The sequence below is a fragment of the Symphodus melops genome (assembly GCF_947650265.1).
Source record: "Symphodus melops genome assembly, chromosome: 20".
Classification (NCBI taxonomy): Eukaryota; Metazoa; Chordata; class Actinopteri; order Labriformes; family Labridae; genus Symphodus; species Symphodus melops.
Window position 1 is genome coordinate 6,424,006 of NC_136710.1, and position 24,388 is coordinate 6,448,393.

The following is a 24,388-nucleotide window of genomic DNA, read 5'->3' on the forward strand; positions in this document are numbered from 1 at the left end:
AAGGCAGCATTCCCAGGCCGGGGGCTCCACAGCGTCACAACTCACTGTGCCCATTAAGGGACTACGGGTTTTTTTTTTTGTTGCCTAAATGAGAATTTGCTGGCAACTGTCCTCCTGGCCTCTTTAGGTTTGTCCTGCGCTCTTTTCAAAATAAATGGAGTGTTTCAGGACCTTTGTATCTGCCATGGCTGCCCTGTCGCTTCACAAGATTAAAAAAAAACGTGTTTCTTGGTTTAAAGAGGGATGCAACCACATCTTTGGCCCCACACACGGCATTGTTTAGACGGAAAGGGCCGTCCTGGAGCATGCTGCTATAGAAGTCCTGCAGTCATGCAAAAAAAAAAACACACACACACACACAGAGAAACTGATAGCTTTCCTCATGGCTACTTATTGCTTGTGTTGGATATGCGCGAGTTTCCTTTACTGTCTGGGATTTGAATGAGTCAGCTGGTAATTATGTCTGAATCACATCTCCCATTGATGACAGGCTTCTCATAGAGGCTTCAAAGGCAAGCTAGAGCTTCAAGAAGAAAGTCAGGGTTGTTGACCACACACTGATCATCCCTTGTAAAACAGAGATTATACTCCCCGTAGAGCCACAGCTCAGCCTCTCCCGCTTATTGTCTTTCAAGAAAGCACTTCATGGAGCAGCATTTCTCTGCTCCTTTTCTGCTAGAAGGGTACACGTTGTAACATTCAAGCATCTTTTAAAGGAGCAGAAAACTCTCACTTAGTTTAATTCTGGCAAAGCTTAACTTTGTTTTTAATTTTTATATTGTTTTTAACCCTGCTTGTAAGGTGTCCTTGGGTTTTTTGAAAGCTGTCCATAAATAAAATGTATTATTATTATAATTTGTTATTTTCTTAAAGTTGTATTAAAAACACAACTTTTATTAAAACTAGTTCACTTGACCTGGATCTTTTCTCCTCAGCTTCAGAATATGGCATCTTACACTGTTTTGGTTTCACAGCTTACAACTTCACCTTTTTTTTTATTGGTTCCCGCTGCCCTCATCAGCTGTGTTTTCAGCAGAAACTCTGTTACAAAAAAAAAAAAAAAAAGAAGATGTCCAGCACACAGCAAATTCAATATTTATCATCGTGGAGCATTTAGTAGCTAGAGATCCAGATGTTTTATTGGAAAGAACTTTGGTAAGAAAAACATGAACGCTGTCATCATGAGAAAAATGTGCTTTTAACAAAGTCTGTGTTCCGTTTGTGTCCCGTTGTCTGCATACTTGGAAAAAGAATGTCTCGGGAAATATCTAAGGGCAGTTTTGCATTAGGCACGATTGTTTCACGTTTGCACTCCCCCCTTCCCCGCTGGTCAGAGTGCACGTATTACTCAAGTACACAGAGGGATCATGCCAGAGACCACCTGGTACCCATGTACTGTACAAATACAGTACAATTGTCCTCACACTGATCAAATGAACCAGTCTTTGGAGTCATGTGTACTCACATCTGAGCCCAGGGTCCTTAATATGAAACCACCATAACAGAGAGTAAAACAAAGATACAGACAGTGTGAGGAAAGAACATCCAGCACAATTTGGGAAAGTCAACCGGCAGCAAACATTCACTTCTAGTTTTGTTGTTTTTATTTTTTCTTATGCACCACATAGCATCCTCTTCTTCCTTCCTTTCTTTTGTTTTCTTATTGTCAAACTCCTCGTGTGTTGTTGGCATTTGAACATGAATGCCTCGTCTTGTTTTTACAGTGTAAACTGTCGCACCATCAGAATGTGTGTTATTTGACTTTTGTCAGCCAAGAATGTTTTAAAATATGAAAGAAATGACGGAGTGCCAAACTGATTCTACGACTGCATTCTCTGACTCACTTCAACATCTGTGTAAGGTGAATTTGCACGAGTCGTTGCACTGCACGACCTGCTTTGTTAACGTCCAAACAATTTCATGACACTCAGCTACACGCAGGTGGTCAGTCTCAGGTTCTTTCTGCTTTTCCTTCTGAACATAATACCGTCTTTGTTCTTGGTGGAGAACAAAACGTCTCGTTGTGACGTGCACAAATGTTACACTAACACTTCTAACGCTCCATCTGTTTTGTTTCGTTTTTTTTGGTCAGGGTGCTGTATGAGGGGAAGGAGCGTCTCATCCACGGCTGCGAGGTCATCCAAGCCACGCCGTACGGCCGCTGCGCCAATGTCAATAACAGCTCTGCCACCTCGCAGCGCATCTTCATTACGTTCCGCAGAGCGCCGCCTGTCCAGCCTCAGAACTCGCTGGCGGTGACCGACATCTGTGTCATTGTCACCAGCAAGGGAGAGATACCTCCACACACCTTTTGTAAAGTGGACAAGAACCTCAACTGTGGCATGGTGAGTTCCATTTTGTATTCCTTTGCTCACACATTGTCATCATCAATCTGTGGAGAAGATGTTGTAATGGGTAATTTTTTTCACCTTTAGTGGGGCTCCAGTGTGTTCCTGTGTTACAAGAAATCTGTGTCTGCATCCAACTCTATCAGTTACAAAGCAGGTAAGTTTTCTGCAGTTATCTTGACCTGAACGTTAAAAAAACTCCATTACTATAATCACTAATTTAATATTTGTGAAAAAGTAAAAAGGCAACAGAAACTAACTTTTCTTCAGGCCATTTCGAAGTGATGGAATGTATTTGTTTGTTTACTGCGCTTGAAAACTCCCTGAAGTACACGGACCATGAAAGTAGATCATCATGATATGAGTGTGACAGTTAACACGCTGCAGAACACACTTCAGTCAACACAGAAAAAGTTGTTGTGAAGAAGGTAATGCTTTCCGGCTCAGCGTGAGTACATTTCTCTTCATGGCTGAATTGGCCGTGTTTCACACTGTGCTGAGGCCGTCACATGAAGCTCAAGCTAGCTAGCGAGCTACACGCTCCCCTCAGGTTAACTGGTGCTGATTTTAGTGTGAAACGAATCTCACACTCTACATGTTTTCAACACCCTGCAGGCTTATTCTACAGAGACTTAAACTCTGCCTATAAGATAGCGAAGCACATTTCTTTGCAAATGTTTACTCGGCTCCTTCTTGCTCACATTTTTTTTTTATTTACTTAAAGGCTTCTATACATTAAATGTAAGTCCCTTACATGTTATGTAACCTTTAAGAATGTTTTGATGTATTGATATCAACCATGCTGCGTCGTTCGAAAGGCTGCTTTCACAATCAGCCTCCATGAACGTGTTTTATCTGTATGCTCAGGCGAGCGGCCCCCCCCCCCCTCCCTGTTTATCTCTGATCCTTTCTTATTGCAGCTCGCAGCATTTCTGAACCTGTGTGTGACATTTTAACTCACTGACTGCTTCCTTTAAAGCCTGGTTTATGGACCTATTCATTGTGCAATATGAATAGCTCGAACATTATCCACGTTTGTATCAAATGCACGCACGCATGCACACACACACACACACACACACACACACACACAGTACACAGTACACACCCTTTTAGACGCACGGGCTAGCTTTATCTTTTTGTTCGGCCTTTTTCCTGAGAGGCTGCTGCTCATTCATCTCAGACAGCTGCACTTCCTGCCACGCCCCATTTCTTGTCTCTGCAGTCCTGTGGATGTGTGTGAGGATGTGTGTGTCTCTTCTGAAAGGAATCTACCAAACGACAGGTTACAGTGAAGGACAAACAGTTATTTCCTGAGAATAATACAGTCTGAGCACTACATCTGATCAAAACTCAAAACCTTCAACTCCCTTTTCTCAAGCCTCTTTTATCAGAGTTACAAAGTCGGAATAGCAAATAATTGCGTGTCAAATGTGTGTGTATTTAGTTGGATAGAACATCCTTTTTGTATTCTTAATATTTGCTCTTTCCTTTGTTCTCCAGGTCTCATTTTTCGTTACCCAGAAGAGGACTATGAGTCCTTTCCTCTGTCAGAATCTGTGCCTCTGTTTTGTTTGCCCATGGGCGCCAAGATCGAGTGTTGGGCGCCAAACACACGAGATCCTCTACCCGTCTTCTCCACGTTTGTCTTAACCATATCTTCTGGGGAAAAGGTGAGATGAAGCAACCGATGGCAACGCTTACATTTACATCAGAAGACATACAGTAATGGCTTCAGCTTAACAAGCCTTTAAAGAAAAGTAAGATAATCTGATCTTCTCTTGCTGCAGGTATACGGATCAGCCATTCAGTTCTATGAGCCGTATCCAGTGGACCTGCTGAACGAGAAGCAGAAGATCCAGCTGGGCCTGCTCACCACGGTGGAGAAGAAGATGATCCCCAACCGGCCCGTGAACACCAACAAATGCATCTGCCTGCTCTCCCGCTGGCCCTTCTTCGAGTCCTTCCGCAAGTTCCTCATGTTCCTGTACAAGCTGTCCGTCTCGGGCCCGCACCCGCTGCCCATTGAAAAGTAAGACTGAAGTTATACGTTTCCCAGTAATCAAGATGTGATGGGTGAAATGCAGCTGCTCACACATTTTCTGTATTTCTCTCTACAGGCACATCTCCCACTTCATGCACAATGTGTCTTTTCCTTCCCCTCAGAGGCCACGAATATTAGTCCAGGTGACGAGTTTGATATGTTTTAGGTCACGACACTCGCCAATCCAAAATACACAGATTTGATTTATTACGTTTATTCAGTTCCTTACATAGATGTCACAACCTCTTTGTCCCTTCCAGCTCTCGGCACATGACACGCTAATCCTCTCCCAACCTGTGTGTACACCTTTACCCCTCAGGTAAGATCAAACGTTCAGTGCTTAACGTAAGTGTTGCACCATATATTAGCATATCATTGTTGATATTCTGTGCTTTGTCGTCTTAGTCTGGGTCAAATACTCTTTGAAACGGCTCCTTTTTTCAGCCTTTTGCAAAATTCTGACATGTTTGCAATTCATTTAAGAAAGTCTAGCATCTCCCCCTCTTTGTTTCTGCTAAAAAACATAGCTTTGTGTTCCCTTTATTACTCACAAAAGTTGTGATTCGGGCCGTCGTTAAAGCTGAAACCAAATGGCTGGTTAGTTATTCAACTCTTGCTTTGTGCTTCACAAAACTTGTGAAAAGTCAAAACAATATTTCCCAAAACAAAGTCCTCTCCATGGTCATTGAAGATTCTGGGGTAGTCTCGAACAAAATGACGTATTTAAACAAAGTAAGAAGAGGGGATCAAAGAGACTTCAGATTCAGTCAGCCATAAGAGCTTTTTATCATCATTGGCCCAAAGGGGACGTGAGTGTTTGGATTGTAAAAACTTCCTTTTATTCAAAAGAATCACTCAATAGATTCATTTTTTTTGGGGCTCCTTACTACCTCTCCTTGTTAAGGAAAGTTTGAATCACCCTGTTTCCCTGTTACATAACACTTTCTTTCTCATTAGTTCTGTTTTTTTTTCTCCCTCATGCCTAATGTCTCGTCTCCTGGCCCTCTGTTCTCTGCCCAACCTCATCATCATCTCACTCTGTGATCTCTCTCTCTCTCTCTCTCTCTCTCTCTCTCCCTGTCAGCGGGGCGGACTACGGCACGCTGCTGATGAATCTGGGCGCTGAGAACTGTGCCACATTGCTGCACTTTGTCCTGCTGGAGAGCAAGATCCTGATGCACTCGCTCCGGCCCGCTGTGCTCACCGGAGTGGCCGAGGCCGTGGTAGCTGTGAGTATGCACTGCACTGCGCGCCACGGTCCGACATGTCCAGTAAAATCACAATGTGGCCGTTGTAATCAATATGAGCTGTCCTGCTACGTCATTTCTCAGAAGTACACAGACGCCTTTACCCTGCAACAACAGCTGCACTTTATTGAGCCCATGAGAAGGGAATGTAGAGATGTGAGGCCCTAAAAACGAAATGAATACCATTGTTTAGATACTGAGTGTCTGTAAAGGATGAAAGTAAACTTTATTAATCCTCCAATGGGGGAAATTTGGTTGTTATAGCAACTAAAAAAAACAGGGAATAAACAGCAGTTTAAAAAACAAATATGAGCATATTTCCATTAATAAGAAAAAATGCATAATGCAGAATAAATTAAATAATACTTGGCATAAATAAAAGAATGTAAACAATAGACTCATTGGCTTAATGCTGAAGTATCAGGAAACGATAAATAGCAAATTGACCCTTCTAGAGAAGAAAATTCTTTGTCTGAAACTGGTTTTACACTCACCAGTATAAAACGATTCTATTTATAACACAAGGCGTCACATTTAAAGTAGGTGGAAGATTAAAACAACATGAACATGATAAAAACAGACACCATAGTGTGATATTCAAGGAGGGCACCAGGATCCTGTGGTTATTGTGGGAGGGGCCTATACACATTATTATTATGATGATGGAGGAGCATTACATCTTACACAGATGACATCCTTGATGTCTTACTTTCTTTCTGGTGTCTGATATTGATCATCTTCTTATTGTTGTCAGCCTGGTTGCTTCAGTTGTTCTGTCTTGTGTCTCCATTAGATGATCTTCCCCTTCCAGTGGCAGTGTCCCTACATCCCGCTGTGCCCGCTGTCTTTAGCACAAGTCCTCAACGCTCCTTTTCCATTCATAGTGGGTGTGGACTCCCGCTACTTCGACCTTTACGACCCGCCGCCAGATGTTGTCTGCGTGGATCTGGACACCAACACCATCTACCTGTATGCCATGCACCTTCAGTCTGTAGTTCCCATGATATTCCAACAGCCGTCTCAAATTCCTGCAGCAGTATACTTTTTAACCGAGAGCAGTTAGCTCCTGTTGACTTCCAGCTGACGGCCCTTGTGGTGTTGTGTGTTACAGGTCTGATGAAAAGAGACACAGCAACTGGAAGAATCTCCCAAAGAAGCCCTGCAAGAGTCTTCTTAACTCCCTGAGCAACTTGTACCACCAGCTGGCCACTGGTACAAACAGAACCTAAATACTGTCTCTGTGTGTGTGTGTGTGTGTGTGTGTGTGTGTGTGTGTGTGTGTGTGTGTGTGTGTGTGTGTGTGTGTGTGTGTGTGTGTGTGTGTGTGTGTGTGTGTGTGTGTGTGTGTGTGTGTGTGTGTGTGTGTGTGTGTGTGTGTGTGTGTGTGTGTGTGTGTGTGTGTTATTTATTTTATCCACTGTACAGGTTTTAAGCTTTGTGTATCTTTATAGATTCCTTTTCAGATTAGATAGATTTTTAGATATTTTTCAGATTCTTTTATAGATATTTAGTTCTATATGAACGTGTCTGGTAGCATTCTTTAAGAAAAAAAAAAACCCAAACGTGATCAGATTGATGCGGTAATTCTTTAGTTGCAGTACGCCCAGCACCACAAGAAGGCTCGGCGGTGGACATGACCCCCATCGAGGCTGACTTCACCTGGCACAAGAAGAAGACGGCCCTGGAGATGGAAATCCAAGAGACCTTCCTTCGCTTCATGGCCTCCATCCTGAAGGGCTACCGCTCCTATCTCAAACCCATCACACAGGCGCCCTCTGAGAAGGCCACAGCGGCAGACTCCCTCTACGATCTGCAAGGTAAAGAAGTGATTGACTGCTCCTTTTCCTAACGTGCACAAAGCAAAGTGATGCTATAGGTTTTGTTTAAATGTTTCCTATTTATACGTACACTGTTATTGTGATTAGCCTTCAGGCTTCTTTTTAGCCGATGCATAATTTACAGTAACCTAATGATTAGTTTAATCGACATTCATATTTTAAGGCACATTACAGCAATCACTCAACATAAATGCTTTTAGATCTCAGTCTTCTTCCTCCTCAGCTCAAATAAGACTTTACTAATGCCTGTTGCTGGGAAACTGGTTTTCACTTCTCTTTCACTTCATTGTTACCAATCAGTTTTAGACACTGATGGAGTGAAGGAAAATGCTTCTTTTCAAATCACAAATGTTCCCATCCAAACACTTTCTCTACATAAAGAAAGAAAACACGTGAATCACTTTATCTGTGCCTTTATTTTTTTCATACGGTCTCTTTTCTTCCTGGCAGGTTTTCTCAAAAGCAGAGACCGTGCGCATCAGAAGTTCTACTCTCAGCTCACCAAGACCCAGATCTTCATCCGCTTCATCGAGGAGTGCACCTTCGTCAGCGACAAGGACACCGGCCTGGCCTTTTTCGATGACTGCGTGGAGAAGGTGATTACACAGTCGGCGTCAGGCTGGTGTCAGATGTGTACAAAACAGCACACTGGTGTTACGTTCTTCCACTTCCACTTCCACCTGAGGATTCCTTCCATGAACAAGCCTTTTGTTTTACGTTGTTTAATTGGTAAAATAACACTCGCCTGCTGGGGAAGCAAGGAAGCTAAAATTTCCTCCGATTCATTCTGTTCCCTTTGCTCTATTTCCTCCTCTTGCAGCTTTTTCCCTCTGATAAAATCACGGACAAGGGCACCAAGGTAATCACTTACACTGAACTCAGATTTTGCTTCACCTTGTTCTGTCATGCTTGACACTAACATTAAACAGAAATTAACCTTTTGTAGTTTTTTTTTTTTTGGGAAAATGTTTCCCATGAAGGAGCATGGACATTTCCTGCTTCTCTTCTATCCTAACCAAAATCAAATGAGCGTGTTTAACTGCATTATTAGATTGCAGCATGTGTGCAGTTGTTTAGAGCTGCCATCAGTGTGCTTTTATTAAAACTCATAGTTGTTGGTATCACTGCAATCCTCACTGCAGGTTGAAGGGGAGTCATCTGAGGACACGCGGCTGTTAGAACTGGACGAGTCCCAGAAGAGCGAGCACACTGTCTTTGTTATGCCTCCTGAACCCACAGCAGACGATGGACCTGAACCCAGATACACGTACGTCTTATTAACTTTACTTTATTAAATATGCAATAGCTCCGGCATTAATGAAAAAGTCTAAAAGACTTTTTCCCCATGCTTCAGTTATAAAAGTTTTCCAAGGCTGCACATGGGGCTATTCGACCGTCCTAAAGAGTTACGACCGGCCATCAGCAGCAGAACAGCAGGCGCCAGTGTGTCCAGCAGCCCTGCACTTCTGGCTAAGAGGACCAAACAGGTGTGTCCTCATTCACATCATCGCGGAAAAGCAGCAGCAGCAGCAAAGCCCCGTTAGTCAGAACATACATTTCCCTCCATTACCTCATCGAGCCTGTTTTTAAAACCATCTGAATGTTTTTGCCCTGATGCAACAGGAGATCAAGCTAGCATACAAGATGGCCAAGCACTATAAATCCAACCCTCCGCTGTGGGCCCGCTGTCTGTTCAGTCACTGCTACAGCCTGTGGTTCATCTGCCTGCCGGCAGCCGTGGGACTGGCAAAGTCGAAAAGTCGCGCCATGCAGCAGGCGTACAACGTCCTGCTGAAGATGAGGACCACTGAGGTGGAGGTGCTGGATGAGGTACAGGCACATTTTCCTGCCTTCTTCCTTTTACATCCTAATCGCATAAATCGCTGTTTCACATTTTCTTCTTCTGGGGATTTCAGGTGTGCTACAGAGTGGTGATGCAGCTCTGTGGTGTGTATGGTCTTCCTGTCCTGGCTGTGAGAGTTCTGGTTGAGATGAAGAAAGCTGGAGTGCAGCCTAACGCCATCACATACGGATACTACAATAAGGTCCGAAACAGCCTTCAACATTGCTCAGGCATATCTGTAATGCGACTAAAAACACGGCACCTCCTCGTCATATCCTCACTCTTTATTGGGTTTCCTCTGCAGGCCGTCTTAGAGAGCCCGTGGCCGAGCAGAAACCGGAGCGGCCTCTTCATGTGGACGAAGCTGCGTAACGTTCTTCGAGGAGTGGTCCAGTTCAAGCAAGCACCCCAGAGCATATCTTCCAAGAAGGGAGCCACACTCAGTACCACAGGTTGGTATGGTGCATGCAGTATGGTATTTATTCCCTTTCTGTTTCCTTTTTTTTTTTTTCCTCTCACCTGCTCAAAACTACGTCTCCTTTCTCCAGCTGCATCAGCAGAAGGCTCTGCATCCACTGAAGTTGACCGTTTGAGTCATGGGAGCGCCGACAGCTCGAGTGAGGTCAACGGCGAGGAACACAATGTGTTTGCCCACAGCAACAGTCTGGAAGACACAACAGACAACCACTGCAGTGCAGGTACTGATATCCTGTTTGCTGTGAGAAAGCAACCAGAGCGATTTGTGCGAGATTAGGAAATGCTGCGACACCAAATCAGCAAAAAAAAAGTTGCCTGTCTGGTTCCTGCATCCACAGGTTTGAGCAATAACATGGATGAGTGTTATGTAACCTTAACTTAAAGAGTAAAGATAATAAAAAAAGAGGACCCGGGTGGTGGGAAAAAAAAAACAATATGAAGACGATTTCATTAAACTCTCTGCGAAAGATTCCAAAGCCTGGTTTGTGGGTCTTCTGTTCCCTACAGGACGGCAGTCTGATCAAGGCTACGGCTCCAAGGACGAGTTACACCAGGAGCTAACGGAACCTTCACACGCAGCTCTGCTTTCTGCTGTGGAGAGGAACAGTTCCCAAAACCAGCACAATGGTAAGAAGGGCATACCATAATTAAGTTTCATGTTGTCTTCCTGCTCCAATTATTCACAGCCTGATAAGCATGGTACTGATCCTCCTCTCCAACCTGTTGAGATCTGTAGAAGGAATTATGCATCTGTCCTCAAATGCCTCTAAGGCCTTTGATCGTGTCAATCAACAAGTTGAGTAAAAAGGGTGTCCCTTATTGTAGTGTGAGAATGTTTGGCTTACTAGTATGCAAATGTGGAGGTACAGATACAGTTTCTTCCTCCTTTGGATGGTGAATGGGGGGGTTGTGTGTGCTGATGATTTGGCCATGTTTTCCCCCCCGAGTAGCGCTGACTTACAGCAGAGTATTTGCTCTGAATATGGACTAACATGTGATGTGAATTACAATGGTAAAACAAAAAAAGTGTGCTGTGATGATATGCAGACGAAAAGGGGACAAGGATCTCAACCTGAATATAAGGAACATTCTCTCTGTGTTCAGATCACATCAACATGCATCTCTTTAGAGCACTCATCTGTGTCTATACATCTATACTGCCCCCTTGTGGGCCGAGCATAAAGAGGCACGCTGAGAAAATCTTGAAGCCACCCACAATAATTTTATGAAAATACTTTTTAAGAGATCCTTGATGACCAGGAGCAGGTGAAATGTTTTTTTTTAGAAGCAGGACTTTAACACTATGGGACAGACGGAGGGTTGAGATTTGGCTGTTTAGTCCCCGTTCTGATGATCAAACAATAATCTTTATGCAAGCGAGAGTTGAGCTAACTGGCTAATTAGCAATGTTTTAATAGACAAAACAAATAAGGACAGTGTTTGGTGTCAAGACAGTTGTCCTTTTAAATCAATCTATTTAGTATATAATATTATAGTATTATATTATATATATTAGTATATAAGTATATAAATCATGTTAAAAAGTATTCTATTCTACATTTTAAATTTTTTACATTCAAATAACTCATTTTTATTTTTTACATTAGATTCTATTTTACTGTGTCGATGTGTATTTCTAAATTGAGTGTGTATTGTTATTACATGGCCTTCTAGAACAGTCTTTACATTTCACTGCACACATGTATGAGTATGTAACTAATACAAATCGTGAAAGTTGCAACCAGACACCACAGAAAGCTCTCTCTAGGGACATCCAAGTACGCAGTACGAAACATGACAAGTACGGTTAAAGCAGGTGATTATGGGCAGTCCATGTGGGAAATATTGTTTGGTTGAAATCGTTGATTTCAAAGCTTCATTTGGATTAAGAAAGAGGGAGGAAGTATCTTTATGAATAAACTATGTAGAAACAAGGTTCAGGGTATTTATGCTTTATATTAATGCTTATCTGTTGACGATGTTCTTGTATAACCAGGTGGCAATATTGCCGGCTCGGTGGACAGTGCTGTGGCCGTGGCAGAGCCCTCCAGTCCTGTTGAGTCGCCCTCGTCTGTCCCCAGCATTGTGAAGCTGTCCACAGGGAGCTTTGACGCTGGCCGGGAAACGGGTGAGAAGAGAGACATGACGGAAATCCAACCATTTGATTATCACGAAGCCAAACTGACGGTACAACTCTAATTCTATCTCTGCACATTCTGCAGGTACCGGGAAGCTGTTCAGGAGACAAAGCAAGGCTGATAACGTGTCGCTCCCTGGTGACGTTGCGACGCAGGTATCGGTGGACGGGGCCAATCAGCCTCAGCAGCAGCGACAGAAGTCCTTTGCCGAGCGCAGCTGTAGCTTCAGCGCTGAAAGCCGCGCTGGGATGCTCCTCGAGAAAGGAGTCGACCACATGGCGAGTCAGATGGGCGCTGATGCCCGCATCCTTGCTGCAGCTCTCTGTGCCGGCCAGAGTCCACCGCCGAATAGTGTGTCTAAAGCCCTTTTTAAAGACCTGGAAGAAGAGCCTGAAGAGGACCAGGATCTGATACTGGGGAAGCTACATGACGAAGAAGGGACTGAAGCAGCAGGAGAATGGAAAGGAGATGACGCAGAGGTAGAGCGGACTGAGGATAAAATGGAAAAACGAGAGAGGAAACACACGGAGTCACAGGACGATGATTTTGCCCTGCGCGGAGCGGCACTGGAGAGGGCAGATGTGAAGGCGGGTGCCGACCCTCTTTCCCTCCTGGTGTCCGAGAGCGAAGACTCGGCCTCAGTCAACAGCCAGGAGCCACTTCGCTCCGTGCCCGCCGTGGTGTCCCGCAACCTGGCCGAGGAAATCGAAATGTACATGAGCCTGAGGAGTCCCCTGGGTGCAAAGTCCTCCAGCATGGAGCTCCAGCAGGCTCAGGGAGACTCCACTGACGTGGCACAGCCCAAACCGCCTCTGGAGCGCAGATCCAGCCTCCCCGTGCCGCCTGTTAAAACTCCAACCGGCTCACCTGGTGATACACCTAAACGCAGTCCTAACACCGTCACACGCTCCAAGACTTTTGCAGTCAAGATGAGAACCCCCTCCAGTACTGCAGGAAGCCCCGGACCAAGATCTGCCTCTCTGACTGCGCTGGTAAAGTCCTCACAAGGGGGGTCGTTGGGATCTGTCATCAACTCTATTTCAGGCATAAAGATGGACACGCTTTTGTCAGGACCGAAGATTGACGTACTCAAGTCCAGCATGAAACAAGCGGGAAATTTGGCCAGCAAAGTGTGGGGGGCAGTCGCTTCAGCATACTCTTACTCCGACGACGAGGTTAGTTAAACTTCTTCAACATTCTTTTTCCCCCTTTCTTTTATCCGTACCGTCACTCGTGATCTCTTCAGCAGGAGGAGCTTTACACGTTTTATTTGCTCTGCACTTTGCAGGATGAACATGCTCAGGGAGGAGGTGGCTTCCCGGCGAGCCTCGACGAAAACATGCTCGCCGAACACGAGTTAGATGACAGTCCCGAGAGAGGAGCCATCCCAGGGTTGGTGGCAAACGGCCTGAACCAGAGCTGCACCAGCCTGGGCAGCAGCAGCGGCAGCAGCGACACAGGCAGAGGGACCCACCAGACACGTAAGCGCTCAATCTGACGTGGAAACAGGCAAAGGGGTTCCAGTTGGGAGGGCTAGCTTTAAACTGTGTCCTGTGACCTCGCAGATCCAACTCCAGGACGAGCGGGCAGGGGTCCAGACTCCGAGCAGGGCTCGTCACATCACGCCTCCTCCTCTAGTATTTATCAGAACTGTGCCCTGGAGGTGAGAAATGGTGTCACAAGGAGTCTCAGACTTTACTGCCAACCTGCTACAGTGGATTACCTGCTAACTGGTTGTGTGTGTATTTTTCCCGCTGTTAGGTGCTAATGTCCAGTTGCTCCCAATGCCGCTCTTGTGAAGCCCTGGTGTACGATGAGGAGATAATGGCCGGCTGGACGGCTGATGACTCCAACCTGAACACCAACTGTCCTTTCTGCCGCACAGCCTTTCTCCCCTTACTGCATGTGGAGTTTCACGACTTGCGCACAATGACCGGGTATGGCTCTGTTGTCTTTGAATTTGCATGGATATATTCTTATATATTATAACTGTTATTATGAGCAGCCAAAAAGTTGACATTTTAAATCATAAGTCAGGAAGAGGCCAAGTTGTTTTGTTTTTTTTTGCTTTCGAATATCTGCTCAGATTATTACCAAAATTGCAGCAGCATAACAATCTGGAAACTTTTTTTTAAAAAACACTTTACCTGAAGAGATCCCCTCAATTAAATCAGTGTAAAAAAAATATCCAGTGTTCTTCTGCGAGTTATTTTAGCTTGCAATTTAACTTAACTCAGTTGGTTTCCCCTCTCAGCTTCTACATGAATCCCAGTGCCTCAGGAGACAGCATCCACAGTACCAGTGCCCAGCCCACAGCCAGTAGCTCAGCAGATATAAAGTCACCAGACCTCATCAGTTTCCCTGAAGAGGAATCCAAGGAGTCTCCAGATAACCAGACAGGAACACATAAGAGGTACCAATGACCTCATGGACCACCCACAGCACCCTACGTAGAGAGCTTCCTTTTCCCTCTTCCTGACCTCTGTTTCCTTTTTGTGTTTTAGTCTGATCCCAGAGCCCGTGCAGTCTGACCCCCTGGGTCTCCTGGAGCACCAGGCTGCTGGGAAGCAGCAGAAATGCAGTGGGACGTCACTGACGCGCAGCAACAGTGTTGGGGGCCCACTGCAGAGTTTGGACTACTCGCAGAGACCTGGGCATGGCGTGTCCACCACCAGTCTGCCCTGTAGCCTGCAAGAAGTGTCGGTCAGTGCCCTTAATCACTTGTTATGTTGTCCTCATTACTAGTTAGCCAGTTAGCTTAACTTTTGCTTGCAAAAAGATGATTACATCCATTTACAGTGTGGGGTAAATGACAGGTTTGTGTGTTTGATCATCAGGATGGCATGGGGACTAAACGGCCAAATCCAAAGCCGGTGTCTGTCCCATACCTCAGCCCCTTGGTGTTGCGCAAGGAGCTGGAAACCCTGTTGGAGAACGAGGGAGAGCAGGTGAAGCACCCGCACGCGCACATCATGTCTCTCACTCAGTTCATGCAAATGAATTGGCTCCAACTTTCCCTTTCAATTCCTACCAGGTGATCTACACCCACAAGTTCCTCAGCCAGCACCCCATCATCTTCTGGAACCTGGTTTGGTATTTCCGTCGCCTGGACCTGCCCAGTCACCTGCCAGGTCTCATCCTCACCTCTGAACACTGCAACAAGGGAGTACAGGTTCGACACTTCACATGTCATCAAGGATTTGTCTGTCTCTTTTAGTTCTGGCTGTCCTTCATGTTTCCTTGTTTGTCTTCACAGCTGCCCCTGACCTCACTCTCCCAGGACAGCAAGCAGGTGTACATCCAGCTGCTGTGGGACAACATCAACCTGCACCAGGAGAATGCAGATCCCCTTTACCTGCTTTGGAGGACCTTTAGTGAGTGAACAATAATAAGTCATACAGTCATGATTAGGAGTATGGAAATAAAATATGCAATACTGAAATCAACCATTAGAGGGAGACAAAGTCCAGAAAAATGTAAATCCTACACCAAGTTGCTGTAGTTTATGTTAAGACTGAACAGCTTTGGGCTTTTTAGCTTTGTTTGGGGAATAAGTGTGATGTTAGTTGAAAATGAAACAACCTATGGATCTTTCAAGGTATGATTCTGTTATATATGACATACGCTCAGATTTGGACAAGAACGTCACATAATGTAGTCATTTTGTAGCATTTTGCATCCAGGATCACGTTCTGAATGATTTAATGGTACACGTCTTGTTTTCTAGTGGAGAAGAAGGGGACGTTGGCTCCAACAGACCACCAGGAGATCCGTACTCTCCTCAACACAATAGTTCGCAACATCCAGACCAATGATGTCTACGGACCAATCAACCTGTTGATCCGAGAGATCAAACGACGCCCAGAGGGTGTCAAACGGCAGAGGTCAGCCTTTACCTTCTGTCTAATTGATTTGTAAAAGTTTAGCTGTAAAGCAGTCAAACTTTCATGTTTAGATTGCCAATTTAAACATCTCTTACGCGTCTTTCAGGAGTATCTACAGAGACATTTTGTTCCTCTCACTGGTGGCGTTGGGAAGGGAGAACATCGACGTAGGTGAGTGAATGGAAAGCTTCCCGTCACAGCAGTAGGTAACATTTTAGAGTCTGAATGTTGTGAAATATTTGACTCATTTACATCCCGTGAATTCGATGATCCCGCAGAGGCCTTCGACAGGGAGTACCGCCTGGCTTACGACGAACTGAGCGCCGAGCAGCTCAAGTCTTTGCACCGCATCGATCAACCGCCCAGCACTAACGTCCAGTGGTGTCTTAAATGCTTTGGCGCGCCCTTCATCTGATCGCCAACAACTGCAGCAAAGATGGGGAACCATGGCCCACACGCTACAGCAAGAGGAAAGGATTGGAGGGGTGGAAAGTGATTTTGAATTGAAATGCGTCCAATTGCCCAATCATGGTACTACTTCTCCCCCTTGACCTAGAAGATGATTCCTTTTCTGCTTTTTGACATCCTCATGTTGCCTTATATAGGCTTACCAAGCCGCTACTCAAGTGAGACTCTTTGTGTAAATAAGTTGAAAAGCTGTCAGTGAATCTTTTGGGACTAGTTAAGGTATACTTATTCAAAGATGGTGTATAGTTCTAAATTACTGTACAGAATGTATTGACTGCCCCCGTGGTGTAGACGTGTGTGTGTGTTTAATAATACAGTCAGTCAGTTTTCTGTCTTTGCCTTTCTGCCCATTCACTCTCATCTTTGCTAATTGTCCCAAAACAGACCAGGACTGTTCCCTTGTGCACTTTCAAAAAAAAAAAAAAACAACAACAAAAACAAACAGTAATTTAAGTTCATGTCTTTTTGTACATATTGTTAACTAGGGAGGGAGGGGGTTTCAACAAGTCCTGATGCCTTGACTGTTTTGTGTGCTTAAAGTCTTAATGAATTGCTGACTTTGCTGAACCTTAAATGTGCATCTTCAGTATGAGGCGTTTTGTCTTTTGTAAATATGAATTTGACAGCACATGTAAATGTAAGAGGACAGAGGACAATCCCTAATTATCAGTCACAACAATGATTCTAAAACATTCCAGTTGACCCTCGTTAAGTCAGGTCTGAAACGTATTATAAATCCCTTCCGCCACACTGAACAGATTAAAACCAGGCGAGGGAGAGTTTTTGGGAGGGGAAATCATCAATGATCTAAGTCACATGTTTTGTTGCAGGGAAAGCCAGCCTTTGTGATGGAGCAGTCAGTCCAACTTGTGTTTTTAATATCTGCAATATTTTTAACAGTCACCATGTGTACTTAATCAGCTAATAGGCCACATCATTATATTAAATTAGAACTGTCACTTGAATATATTGAGGCTTCTTTTTACTCTAGCATAGCCTAAACCATTAAAGGTTTTTTTTTTTATTGGGTGTATTTTTTGAAAGGATTGCTTTTATGGTTTACACTCTGTAGCTTTGGATGATTATGGTAGCAGTTAGAGCTTCATACCGTAAAGGGCTTCTTCATAACTGCTGACACTGTCCATTATACTAAATGACATTCCACTTGAAGACAGAAAAAGAGCAGCTGTGATGAACAGTCGGGGAAATGGATGTAGATAAATAGATTATCATATTGTAGAGTTGGGAGAGTGCCTTGTACAGAAACAACAATATTGTGAAATAATGAATTTGCACTGCATGGATTAAAATCTGACCTGGACCCAGGATGAGAATGAATTGAGACCTTTACGAAATATTAAAACGCAGTTGTTTTTTTTGCGAAACAAATACAAATGCTCAATTATTTATTTTTGTATTATTGACATTCTGATTGCAGACAGTCTAGGGTGTTAGTATTTTTATCACTAACAATCTCCCTTTGCCCTTTAATCTTTTCCACCCTGTACTGACAGTATAAATGTTGCCTCTAATGACAGAGGATGTACAGAAGAGATTGTTCTTTAACGATAGATTAAGTGATCTCTTACCGTCCTGTGGAAAGGAACTGAATGTCTACACTTAAGTGCGCTGCAATAAATGAGTTTATGTATTGATTGAAAACAAAATGTGTCATTTTTTTCTCTCCATTCATGAGAACTTGAGTCATGTCTGCTCTCTTCACCATGGATTTCTGCACTACAGGTCTGAGGTGCATCACCTTGAACTTACCCTCTTTTTTTCAGTATAGCATGTGCCAGGCTATTTCTTTTTCAACATCCAAATTAGGTTATCAAAAAATGGATTTTATTCATTTCAATGACTTGTAAATGCTTAACAGTTTTTAATCTGAATTAGGGAATTTGAGGGGTTTTTTTTATACATGTCAATAGCTGTTGGCAATCTGGTGTTTTATGCCACTTTATATTTGTGCACATATCCATCTGAATTTAAATATTTATGCTTCATGAAATCTGTTTGGATGCTATACATGTACTTCGAATTTTGAAGCCCTTTTTTAATTAAATGAATTATTTATTAGGGATTTGGTAAAACCGGCGAATATGACGCACGCGGACAAATGAGCCGAAACGCCAAACAAGCTGATGTAGTGCGTTTTAACAAAGAAGCGCAGTTGGCCTGCTTCCTTTTGGAAAGGCAGGTGACGGACACCAAGGTCAGCCTGTGCTGGCGTGGCAGCTTGTCTTGTAGGTTCAAGCAGTAAACTCACGCGTCCTGGAGTGAGTCTGTGCGCCCCTGTTCACGGTGACCAGCCCAGGAGCGGGGCCCCACTTTGAATACTGTGTTTCCAAGTCTCAACGAACATTTCTACTGACTCTACCTTTAATTAATGTTTTGCGGCCACAGGTGCGTAAAGCGGAGCTGTTCCTCACACTGACTGAACACACGACAACAAGATGCCGCTGAAGCGGACGAGAAACGCAGGAAACGCTCAAATGAAAGAACAGCTTTGCCGGGATTTGCGACAGAGCAGACTCGCTCTATTTATCCAACAGTTTGAGAAAGAAGGTTCGGTGGTGACTCCGTGTCATCTTTCAGGTTTAACATCCTCTACACGTGTGAAGCTCTGCCCTTAAAACTGCCAAACATTTCCCTTCACAGCACAGGAGCGCATGAACGAGTGGGAGGCCAAACTGGAGAACATGTTGTCCACAGTGGACAAAGTCTTCAAAGTGGAGCTGATGAAGACTCCGCCTGCTCTTCGAAACACACTTATAGGGGATTTAATAAGCGGTGAGTCATCCATACTTTAAACAGGCGATGATTCACTCTGTCAAGGATGCATGGAACTTTTAAGTAGTTTCTTTTTTTTTTTCTGCGATAGATGAGGAAATATCAGCTAGTGATGTGTCTATTGCAATGAAGGTGAGTGAAATCTATTGTTTAGGTCGCACTTCCTGCAATTTGGAGCTGTTTTTGGTTATACAAAGTACAACAGCCTGCTTTTTTTTATTTGTTTTATTTTTTTAGAATGAGTTCCTTGAGATGAACCAGCCCCTCAAGAGGGTGCCAAGTAAAAGAGGTAAAGCTGCTTCATAAACCAAAATGGAAACAACCCAGCTTCGAACCTTGAATACAATAAAGTCATCCTACTCTATGTGCTTTTTGTATTTTCAAGCAAAATCAACTGACTCTCCACCGGTTCAGTCCACAACAGCCCAGAAGTCCTCATCCAAAACCTCAAAGGTAATCAAAAACAAATCAATTGCTCAAATCAAACTCTAAAACCTTACAGTGTCCGATTTTTTTTTCTCTATTTCTTTTAGAGTGGAAAGGTGACAAAAAGAACCAGAACATTAGTAGGGAGCAACAGCACTGGAAATATCAGGTAAGCTTGTCCACACAGGAATCCAACTATGTGTTGAATCAGTATGGACACCTTGACACGATTTTCTACAGGAGCTCTTCAGCCACTGTGAAAAGAACTCAAAGCCAATTGACCAGGACCAATGACCAGACCGTTCCAAGCAAACCGAAACTCAGGTCCCTTATTATAGCAGACATGTTGTATTTAGCAATTTCATGTCTGTGACAATGTTGTTCTGGCCTAAAGAATTAAACTTGTTGTCCCAGGTCTGTCGTCTCCACCGGTGATCTGCACTGTTCGATGGCAGGCTCTGCTGCACACATCACAGTAACAACAGCACTGGGACAGGTACTTATGTTTTGTTTATTTTTTTTAAGCCTCGATCTGTTCGGGTGAAGCAATGCTGTAGGATTCATTAATTATCATAAAACTAAAGATTCCTTCTCTGATCTAACAAAACTGAATCCCAACTGCCATGATTGAAGTTTCACTTTGGATTATTTTCAGTGTTTCACATATTTTTCTTCTCATTCCTAGACTGTCAGCTTCTCTGAAGAGACCAAGGATGAGATCAACCTGGATTTACTGGATGATGAGGCATGGTGCCAGATTCAGAAGCTCACCGTAAGACAAAGTTCATCCTTAAATGTGCCTCATCACGAGTGTTTGTGCCATTACGGAGCAAAACTCTTGACTAAAGCCTTAAAAAAAAGTGTTAATATTCAAAGCATACTCTGGTTCCAGCTTGTAATCTCTTTGTGCAAATTTGATTTTCAGAATGTGATTGCACATTTGTCAAGGCGAAGCCGATGTCACCAATGAAACCCCAATTTTTCAATGTTTACAGCTTTTGGTTACAATTGTTGTTCTTCGTTGTTCTCATGAAATCAGTGTTTATAATTTTTAAAAGTTTCAAATGTAATAAAGCTTATTTGTGTTTAAATATTATAATGGTATTCAAGAGGAAAAACTATTTGTTGCTATTCTGTGTGGAATTAGTGACATGGGGTAAGAGTTGACACCTTTTAGAGTAGATGACTTATTGTAATGATCGGTAAAAAAACAGACCCAGTAAACATTGTTTGATTCCAGTCAAGTTTATATTGAACAAGTAGCAAAAATAAGCTTGAGCAGTCATGTGTTTGAAAACTGCACACAGATGAGAATTCTCACATTTTATGAGGTGGGATGACTCTGGGAAATAGTTTTGTTTAAAGTGCAAAAAAAGCTTTTCATCCCTAAAACATTCAGCTTTATTTGAATTCCAAAGAATAAAGTCAATAAAGCTGTGACAAACTACTGCTGCTGTAGCTGAAGTGACTGCATCTCAACTTCCATGGGCTCCTCTCTGTGTGTCGGGGCGGAGGGAGAGCCGGAGCACGGAGCTTGTGTGCAGCTGGTGGGATGCGACGCTGGATGCACGCGGGGATAAAAAGGACCGACCAGCCAGTTGAGCGGGGTGTTATTGACCAGATAATCCATGACGTTGTCTAGGGAATTTTTCATTTCACTCAGATGCACTTTGCTGCTGGTAAGCACACTATCTGGCAGGTCTCTCAGCGCTTTGGCTTTGCTGAAGCTGTTGTAGACGTGTGTAGCAGAACGGCTGAGGGAGAGCGCCTCATGCTGGACGTGGCCGGGAACGCCCTGGAGACTGGAGACGAGGCCCAGACAGGTGGTTTGGAGCTGGGTGGTGAGGGAACGAGCCAAGGCTAGGGTGCGAGACTCAATTACCTGAGTGGAGGGATTGGGAAAAATAAAGTGTGAAAAACCTGATCTGCAGTGAGCTCAACACACCTCAAATTCAAAAAAACCTGATAAATGGAATGAAAGTGTATTTTCCACTGATACACGCTTGTCTTCCTCCTCACCTCAGCCTCGTGATCATGCTCTTGGTTTGGACCACTGGACTTCCACCCCACCAGCAAGCTCAGCTTGTCATTGACACTCTGGTTAGCCCCATTTCTGTCATGTTGAATCTAGAAGAAAGACACTTAAAATGTTTGTCTTTTTCACATTTGTATCCTATTATAAGCCTGTTACAATCCATTTTTAACAAATAGATTGTTTTTAATGAGAAGCAGTAAATGCTTTTAGGACGTTTAATGGCCTACCAGGTCAACAGTGTAGTAGAGCTCAGAAATGAATTTCCTGCTGGTCATCTTGCCATCTTGGATCTTGGCCAGGGCTCGGCTGTATGCTCGTTCTCTAAGCTTGGTGGAGAGGGAACCAAGCCGGACGTAGTAGCTCGTCCTCTTGTTGCTGAAGCCCTTCGCATGTCTTGTCTCCATCTCTGTCATGTGGGGGAGAAAACGAGGACAAAACATCCTTTTCAGGGTTTGTTTCAGAGTTTGCATGTTTAAGTAGCAGGAAGCTTTAAGGCGATGAAAAAAATGTTAGTATGCAGTGATCAGTCATATAAAACAGATCCATTTAGATTAACAGACTTGTTTGTTCCTACAGTTCAGTCTGAACAAAGAACCCTTTCATGATGCAAGCAAACATACTAACAGCATTATCTGGTTAGTCTGTTTTTACTGGAAACCGGACAGAATCCATCATTAACACATAACTCAGCAGCTCAGTAAGAACTGACCTTCAATAGGTTTTCTAAAAGAAAAACAAGCTCAATGTAACTTCTTTGTACATAACTTGAAATTATCAAGTCTTACTTTTTTTTATTTTATTTTTTTATCTAGCAGCCAAACAGAAAAGGCAGTTTGACTCACCCAGCTCATCCTCTGTCAGAGGCAGATACTGTTCCACCAGACTCTCGGAGGTACTGAGGGCCGTGTCCACACCGCTGCTGACCAGCTGAGCCACTCTGCTTTCCAGCACCGTCGTCACACTCCCGCTGACGACAGCCCTGGTCTTCTCCATCCCACCGTGCACTGCGCCCCTCGTCATTTTCACAGCACTGGTCAGAGTGTCTGAAACGGTGTCCTTGGCACCGGACACTTTGCCAGTCACAACTTCTTTGGCATTGGTTACCACGTCCTTAGCACTCGAAACAACCTGGGTCAAAAAAAACATAAACAAAAAAACATTTGCAATTATTAGGAGAAAGTTCGTAGACAGGCTGCCCGTCAACCAGCCAACCACAGCCTTTGCACATGTGGTGTGGTGAGAGTTTAAAGTTCAAGTAAGTGATGAAATGGATTTTACAGGAGGATAAACCCTCAGGATTGACCAACAATAACTGTCAGCCAGCAATTGTGCAATCTGATCACTCATTCACTACATACCTGCTCAGGTGGCTGCTGAAGTATTGGCAAGGTTTTCTCAATCTTGTCCAAACCCTTACAGGCCAGATCATTGGCAATGGCAACTGTGAACAAGTGTTGTTTTTTTTAATTAAGAAAGAATCAACAAGCTTAAACAAGATCCAGTCAATACATAAAACAATACGAGAAAGAAAAGTGAACAAACAGTCGCGTATGAGAAAAAGATATGTCACAATCGTCTGGATCAAATCAGAGTGACTCAAAGTCAACTGAAAAACTGGGTGAAACATGAAGTGGAGTAAGAGTCAAACATCTGACCTGAAGTTCCTATTTCATGATCTGAGTGACTCAGCTGGACAGCACATAACTATTCCCACTGTTTCAGTTTGACATACTCTGAACGTCACCTTCACATCTAAAGTTTATTTTTTTTTACGAATAGAGTGAAAGTAGTAAGATTCGTACTCTGAGGCTCCAGCTTGTAAATGATGGGTGAAGCTGTGGTGACGACCACAGAGGTGATGCTGCGGACGCCTTGTTCAGCGGCCTCGCACACCGTCTTTATGTAAGGGTGGGTGTCCTTGGTGTTGCAGTACACGCTGGACACCAGGCCATAGGTGGAGCTGACCAGGGGGAGGCTGCTCACCCTCTCCACCACGTTCTGCGAGGAAAACCACAGAGAAAGCACACTGTAGGCTCATAATGCAATACAACAATAGCTTAACCTCCTTTTTTTTTTTTGTTGTGGTTCAAACTGTTTGTGAGTCCATGCGAAGACAAAACATGACTTCAACAAAATGCTTTGTTAATTCAAAGCAGCAATACAAAAAAAAACTAGACTACTTTCAACACTTTTATTTTGATTTATTTTTGTATGCAATGTATTTTAACTTCAAAATGTAAAGGGTTAACATGTTATTTTCTTATGTGTAAATGCCTACTTACTCTAAGTAGGCGTTTTCTACAGTCTTATTCCAACTCTACCCAGGAAACTCACCTGATTTGAGATAACTGCTGCTGCCATGTCTGCTGAATCAAAACCTACAAAGATAAAAAAGAAGGAAAAAAAAAGTCTCTCTATAATGAAACACACTTTGACATGTTCTCTCAACAGAGCCACAGGAAGTTCACAGAAACTAGAGGTCTATTAGACTACTTTCGTTTATCTATAGGAGTCTGTCTATAATCATTTATGTAATAATAAAGGCTCAACAAAGAACAAAGACGACTTAACTTTCGTTGTCAAGTAAAATGACTTCAGACTATAGAAAGAGACTCACCAGTTTTCAGTAGTGTCGCCGAGCTGTGAATGAGCTGTATGATGCTCCGTGGGAGGCGCAGCAGCTGTATTTATATTCTGTTGTTATCGCGAGTTTTTGACGCTACCCCATGACGTCATAAAAAAAAAGGGAAGAAGTAATGTTTCTGGGGCAAAGGTGAAAAGGGTGAAACGTATATTCGGGGGGGAATTCCTATCAAAGCAGCCACCACGTGGACAAGATATTACACA

The 24,388-nt window shown here is 43.6% G+C and overlaps 3 protein-coding genes across 6 annotated transcripts in view; 2 read left to right on the forward strand and 1 right to left on the reverse strand.

Moving 5' to 3' along the window:
• Positions 1 to 17,938, forward strand: part of dennd4c (DENN/MADD domain containing 4C) — a 31,199-nt gene extending 13,261 nt beyond the window's left edge. The window contains exons 3-34 of one of the 2 annotated variants that reach the window (XM_079371360.1): positions 2,093 to 2,345; positions 2,436 to 2,505; positions 3,852 to 4,021; positions 4,139 to 4,380; positions 4,469 to 4,535; positions 4,653 to 4,711; positions 5,477 to 5,621; positions 6,433 to 6,608; positions 6,751 to 6,851; positions 7,232 to 7,456; positions 7,928 to 8,073; positions 8,298 to 8,336; positions 8,620 to 8,744; positions 8,832 to 8,964; positions 9,101 to 9,307; positions 9,394 to 9,522; positions 9,625 to 9,772; positions 9,869 to 10,018; positions 10,305 to 10,424; positions 11,794 to 11,925; positions 12,020 to 13,110; positions 13,224 to 13,416; positions 13,501 to 13,598; positions 13,697 to 13,872; positions 14,190 to 14,348; positions 14,440 to 14,638; positions 14,773 to 14,883; positions 14,970 to 15,107; positions 15,192 to 15,309; positions 15,663 to 15,819; positions 15,926 to 15,990; positions 16,098 to 17,938. In XM_079371360.1, the coding sequence (XP_079227486.1) occupies positions 2,093 to 2,345; positions 2,436 to 2,505; positions 3,852 to 4,021; positions 4,139 to 4,380; positions 4,469 to 4,535; positions 4,653 to 4,711; positions 5,477 to 5,621; positions 6,433 to 6,608; positions 6,751 to 6,851; positions 7,232 to 7,456; positions 7,928 to 8,073; positions 8,298 to 8,336; positions 8,620 to 8,744; positions 8,832 to 8,964; positions 9,101 to 9,307; positions 9,394 to 9,522; positions 9,625 to 9,772; positions 9,869 to 10,018; positions 10,305 to 10,424; positions 11,794 to 11,925; positions 12,020 to 13,110; positions 13,224 to 13,416; positions 13,501 to 13,598; positions 13,697 to 13,872; positions 14,190 to 14,348; positions 14,440 to 14,638; positions 14,773 to 14,883; positions 14,970 to 15,107; positions 15,192 to 15,309; positions 15,663 to 15,819; positions 15,926 to 15,990; positions 16,098 to 16,234 (5,479 nt within the window). In that variant the 3' untranslated portion in view covers positions 16,235 to 17,938. The remainder of the gene's footprint in view (positions 1 to 2,092; positions 2,346 to 2,435; positions 2,506 to 3,851; positions 4,022 to 4,138; positions 4,381 to 4,468; positions 4,536 to 4,652; positions 4,712 to 5,476; positions 5,622 to 6,432; positions 6,609 to 6,750; positions 6,852 to 7,231; positions 7,457 to 7,927; positions 8,074 to 8,297; positions 8,337 to 8,619; positions 8,745 to 8,831; positions 8,965 to 9,100; positions 9,308 to 9,393; positions 9,523 to 9,624; positions 9,773 to 9,868; positions 10,019 to 10,304; positions 10,425 to 11,793; positions 11,926 to 12,019; positions 13,111 to 13,223; positions 13,417 to 13,500; positions 13,599 to 13,696; positions 13,873 to 14,189; positions 14,349 to 14,439; positions 14,639 to 14,772; positions 14,884 to 14,969; positions 15,108 to 15,191; positions 15,310 to 15,662; positions 15,820 to 15,925; positions 15,991 to 16,097) is intronic. The other variant, XM_079371361.1, reaches the window with a different exon arrangement.
• A 461-nt stretch (positions 17,939 to 18,399) lies between these two features.
• cdca9 (cell division cycle associated 9) lies at positions 18,400 to 20,605 on the forward strand. Of its 3 annotated transcripts, none has more exons than XM_079371414.1 (11): positions 18,400 to 18,502; positions 18,694 to 18,855; positions 18,949 to 19,080; positions 19,172 to 19,212; positions 19,318 to 19,369; positions 19,466 to 19,533; positions 19,614 to 19,675; positions 19,747 to 19,830; positions 19,921 to 20,002; positions 20,192 to 20,278; positions 20,432 to 20,605. In XM_079371414.1, exons 2-11 carry the CDS (start codon positions 18,744 to 18,746, stop codon positions 20,474 to 20,476), a joined length of 765 nt encoding a protein of 254 aa, XP_079227540.1. In that variant the 5' UTR covers positions 18,400 to 18,502; positions 18,694 to 18,743; the 3' UTR covers positions 20,477 to 20,605. The 3 variants fall into 3 exon arrangements, with proteins under 3 accessions (XP_079227540.1, XP_079227539.1, XP_079227541.1); XM_079371413.1 differs by having other exon boundaries at positions 18,470 to 18,566; XM_079371415.1 differs by having other exon boundaries at positions 18,502 to 18,591.
• A 127-nt stretch (positions 20,606 to 20,732) lies between these two features.
• Positions 20,733 to 24,241, reverse strand: plin2 (perilipin 2). Its single transcript, XM_079371412.1, has 8 exons — positions 24,159 to 24,241; positions 23,876 to 23,919; positions 23,344 to 23,539; positions 22,900 to 22,982; positions 22,384 to 22,669; positions 21,769 to 21,947; positions 21,526 to 21,633; positions 20,733 to 21,388 (listed from the first exon to the last, which is right to left on the reverse strand). The coding sequence occupies exons 2-8, from the start codon at positions 23,900 to 23,902 to the stop codon at positions 20,951 to 20,953; spliced, it is 1,317 nt and encodes a 438-aa protein (XP_079227538.1). The 5' UTR covers positions 23,903 to 23,919; positions 24,159 to 24,241; the 3' UTR covers positions 20,733 to 20,950.
• Positions 24,242 to 24,388: the final 147 nt, after the last annotated feature.

What these genes read in the sequence shown, in the direction of transcription:
- plin2 (XM_079371412.1), bottom strand. Translation starts at nt 23,902, where the DNA reads ATGGCAGCAGCAGTTATCTCAAATCAG. An exon ending in TTCAGCAGCCACCTGAGCAG is followed by an intron (nt 22,670 to 22,899) that starts GTATGTAGTGAA and finishes TTTTTGACCCAG; the next exon opens with GTTGTTTCGAGTGCTAAGGA. An exon ending in AGCATGATCACGAGGCTGAG is followed by an intron (nt 21,389 to 21,525) that starts GTGAGGAGGAAG and finishes CCCTCCACTCAG; the next exon opens with GTAATTGAGTCTCGCACCCT.
- cdca9 (XM_079371414.1), top strand. Translation starts at nt 18,744, where the DNA reads ATGCCGCTGAAGCGGACGAGAAACGCAGGAAACGCTCAAATGAAAGAA. An exon ending in CCTCATCCAAAACCTCAAAG is followed by an intron (nt 19,534 to 19,613) that starts GTAATCAAAAAC and finishes TATTTCTTTTAG; the next exon opens with AGTGGAAAGGTGACAAAAAG. An exon ending in GCCAGATTCAGAAGCTCACC is followed by an intron (nt 20,279 to 20,431) that starts GTAAGACAAAGT and finishes TTTGATTTTCAG; the next exon opens with AATGTGATTGCACATTTGTC.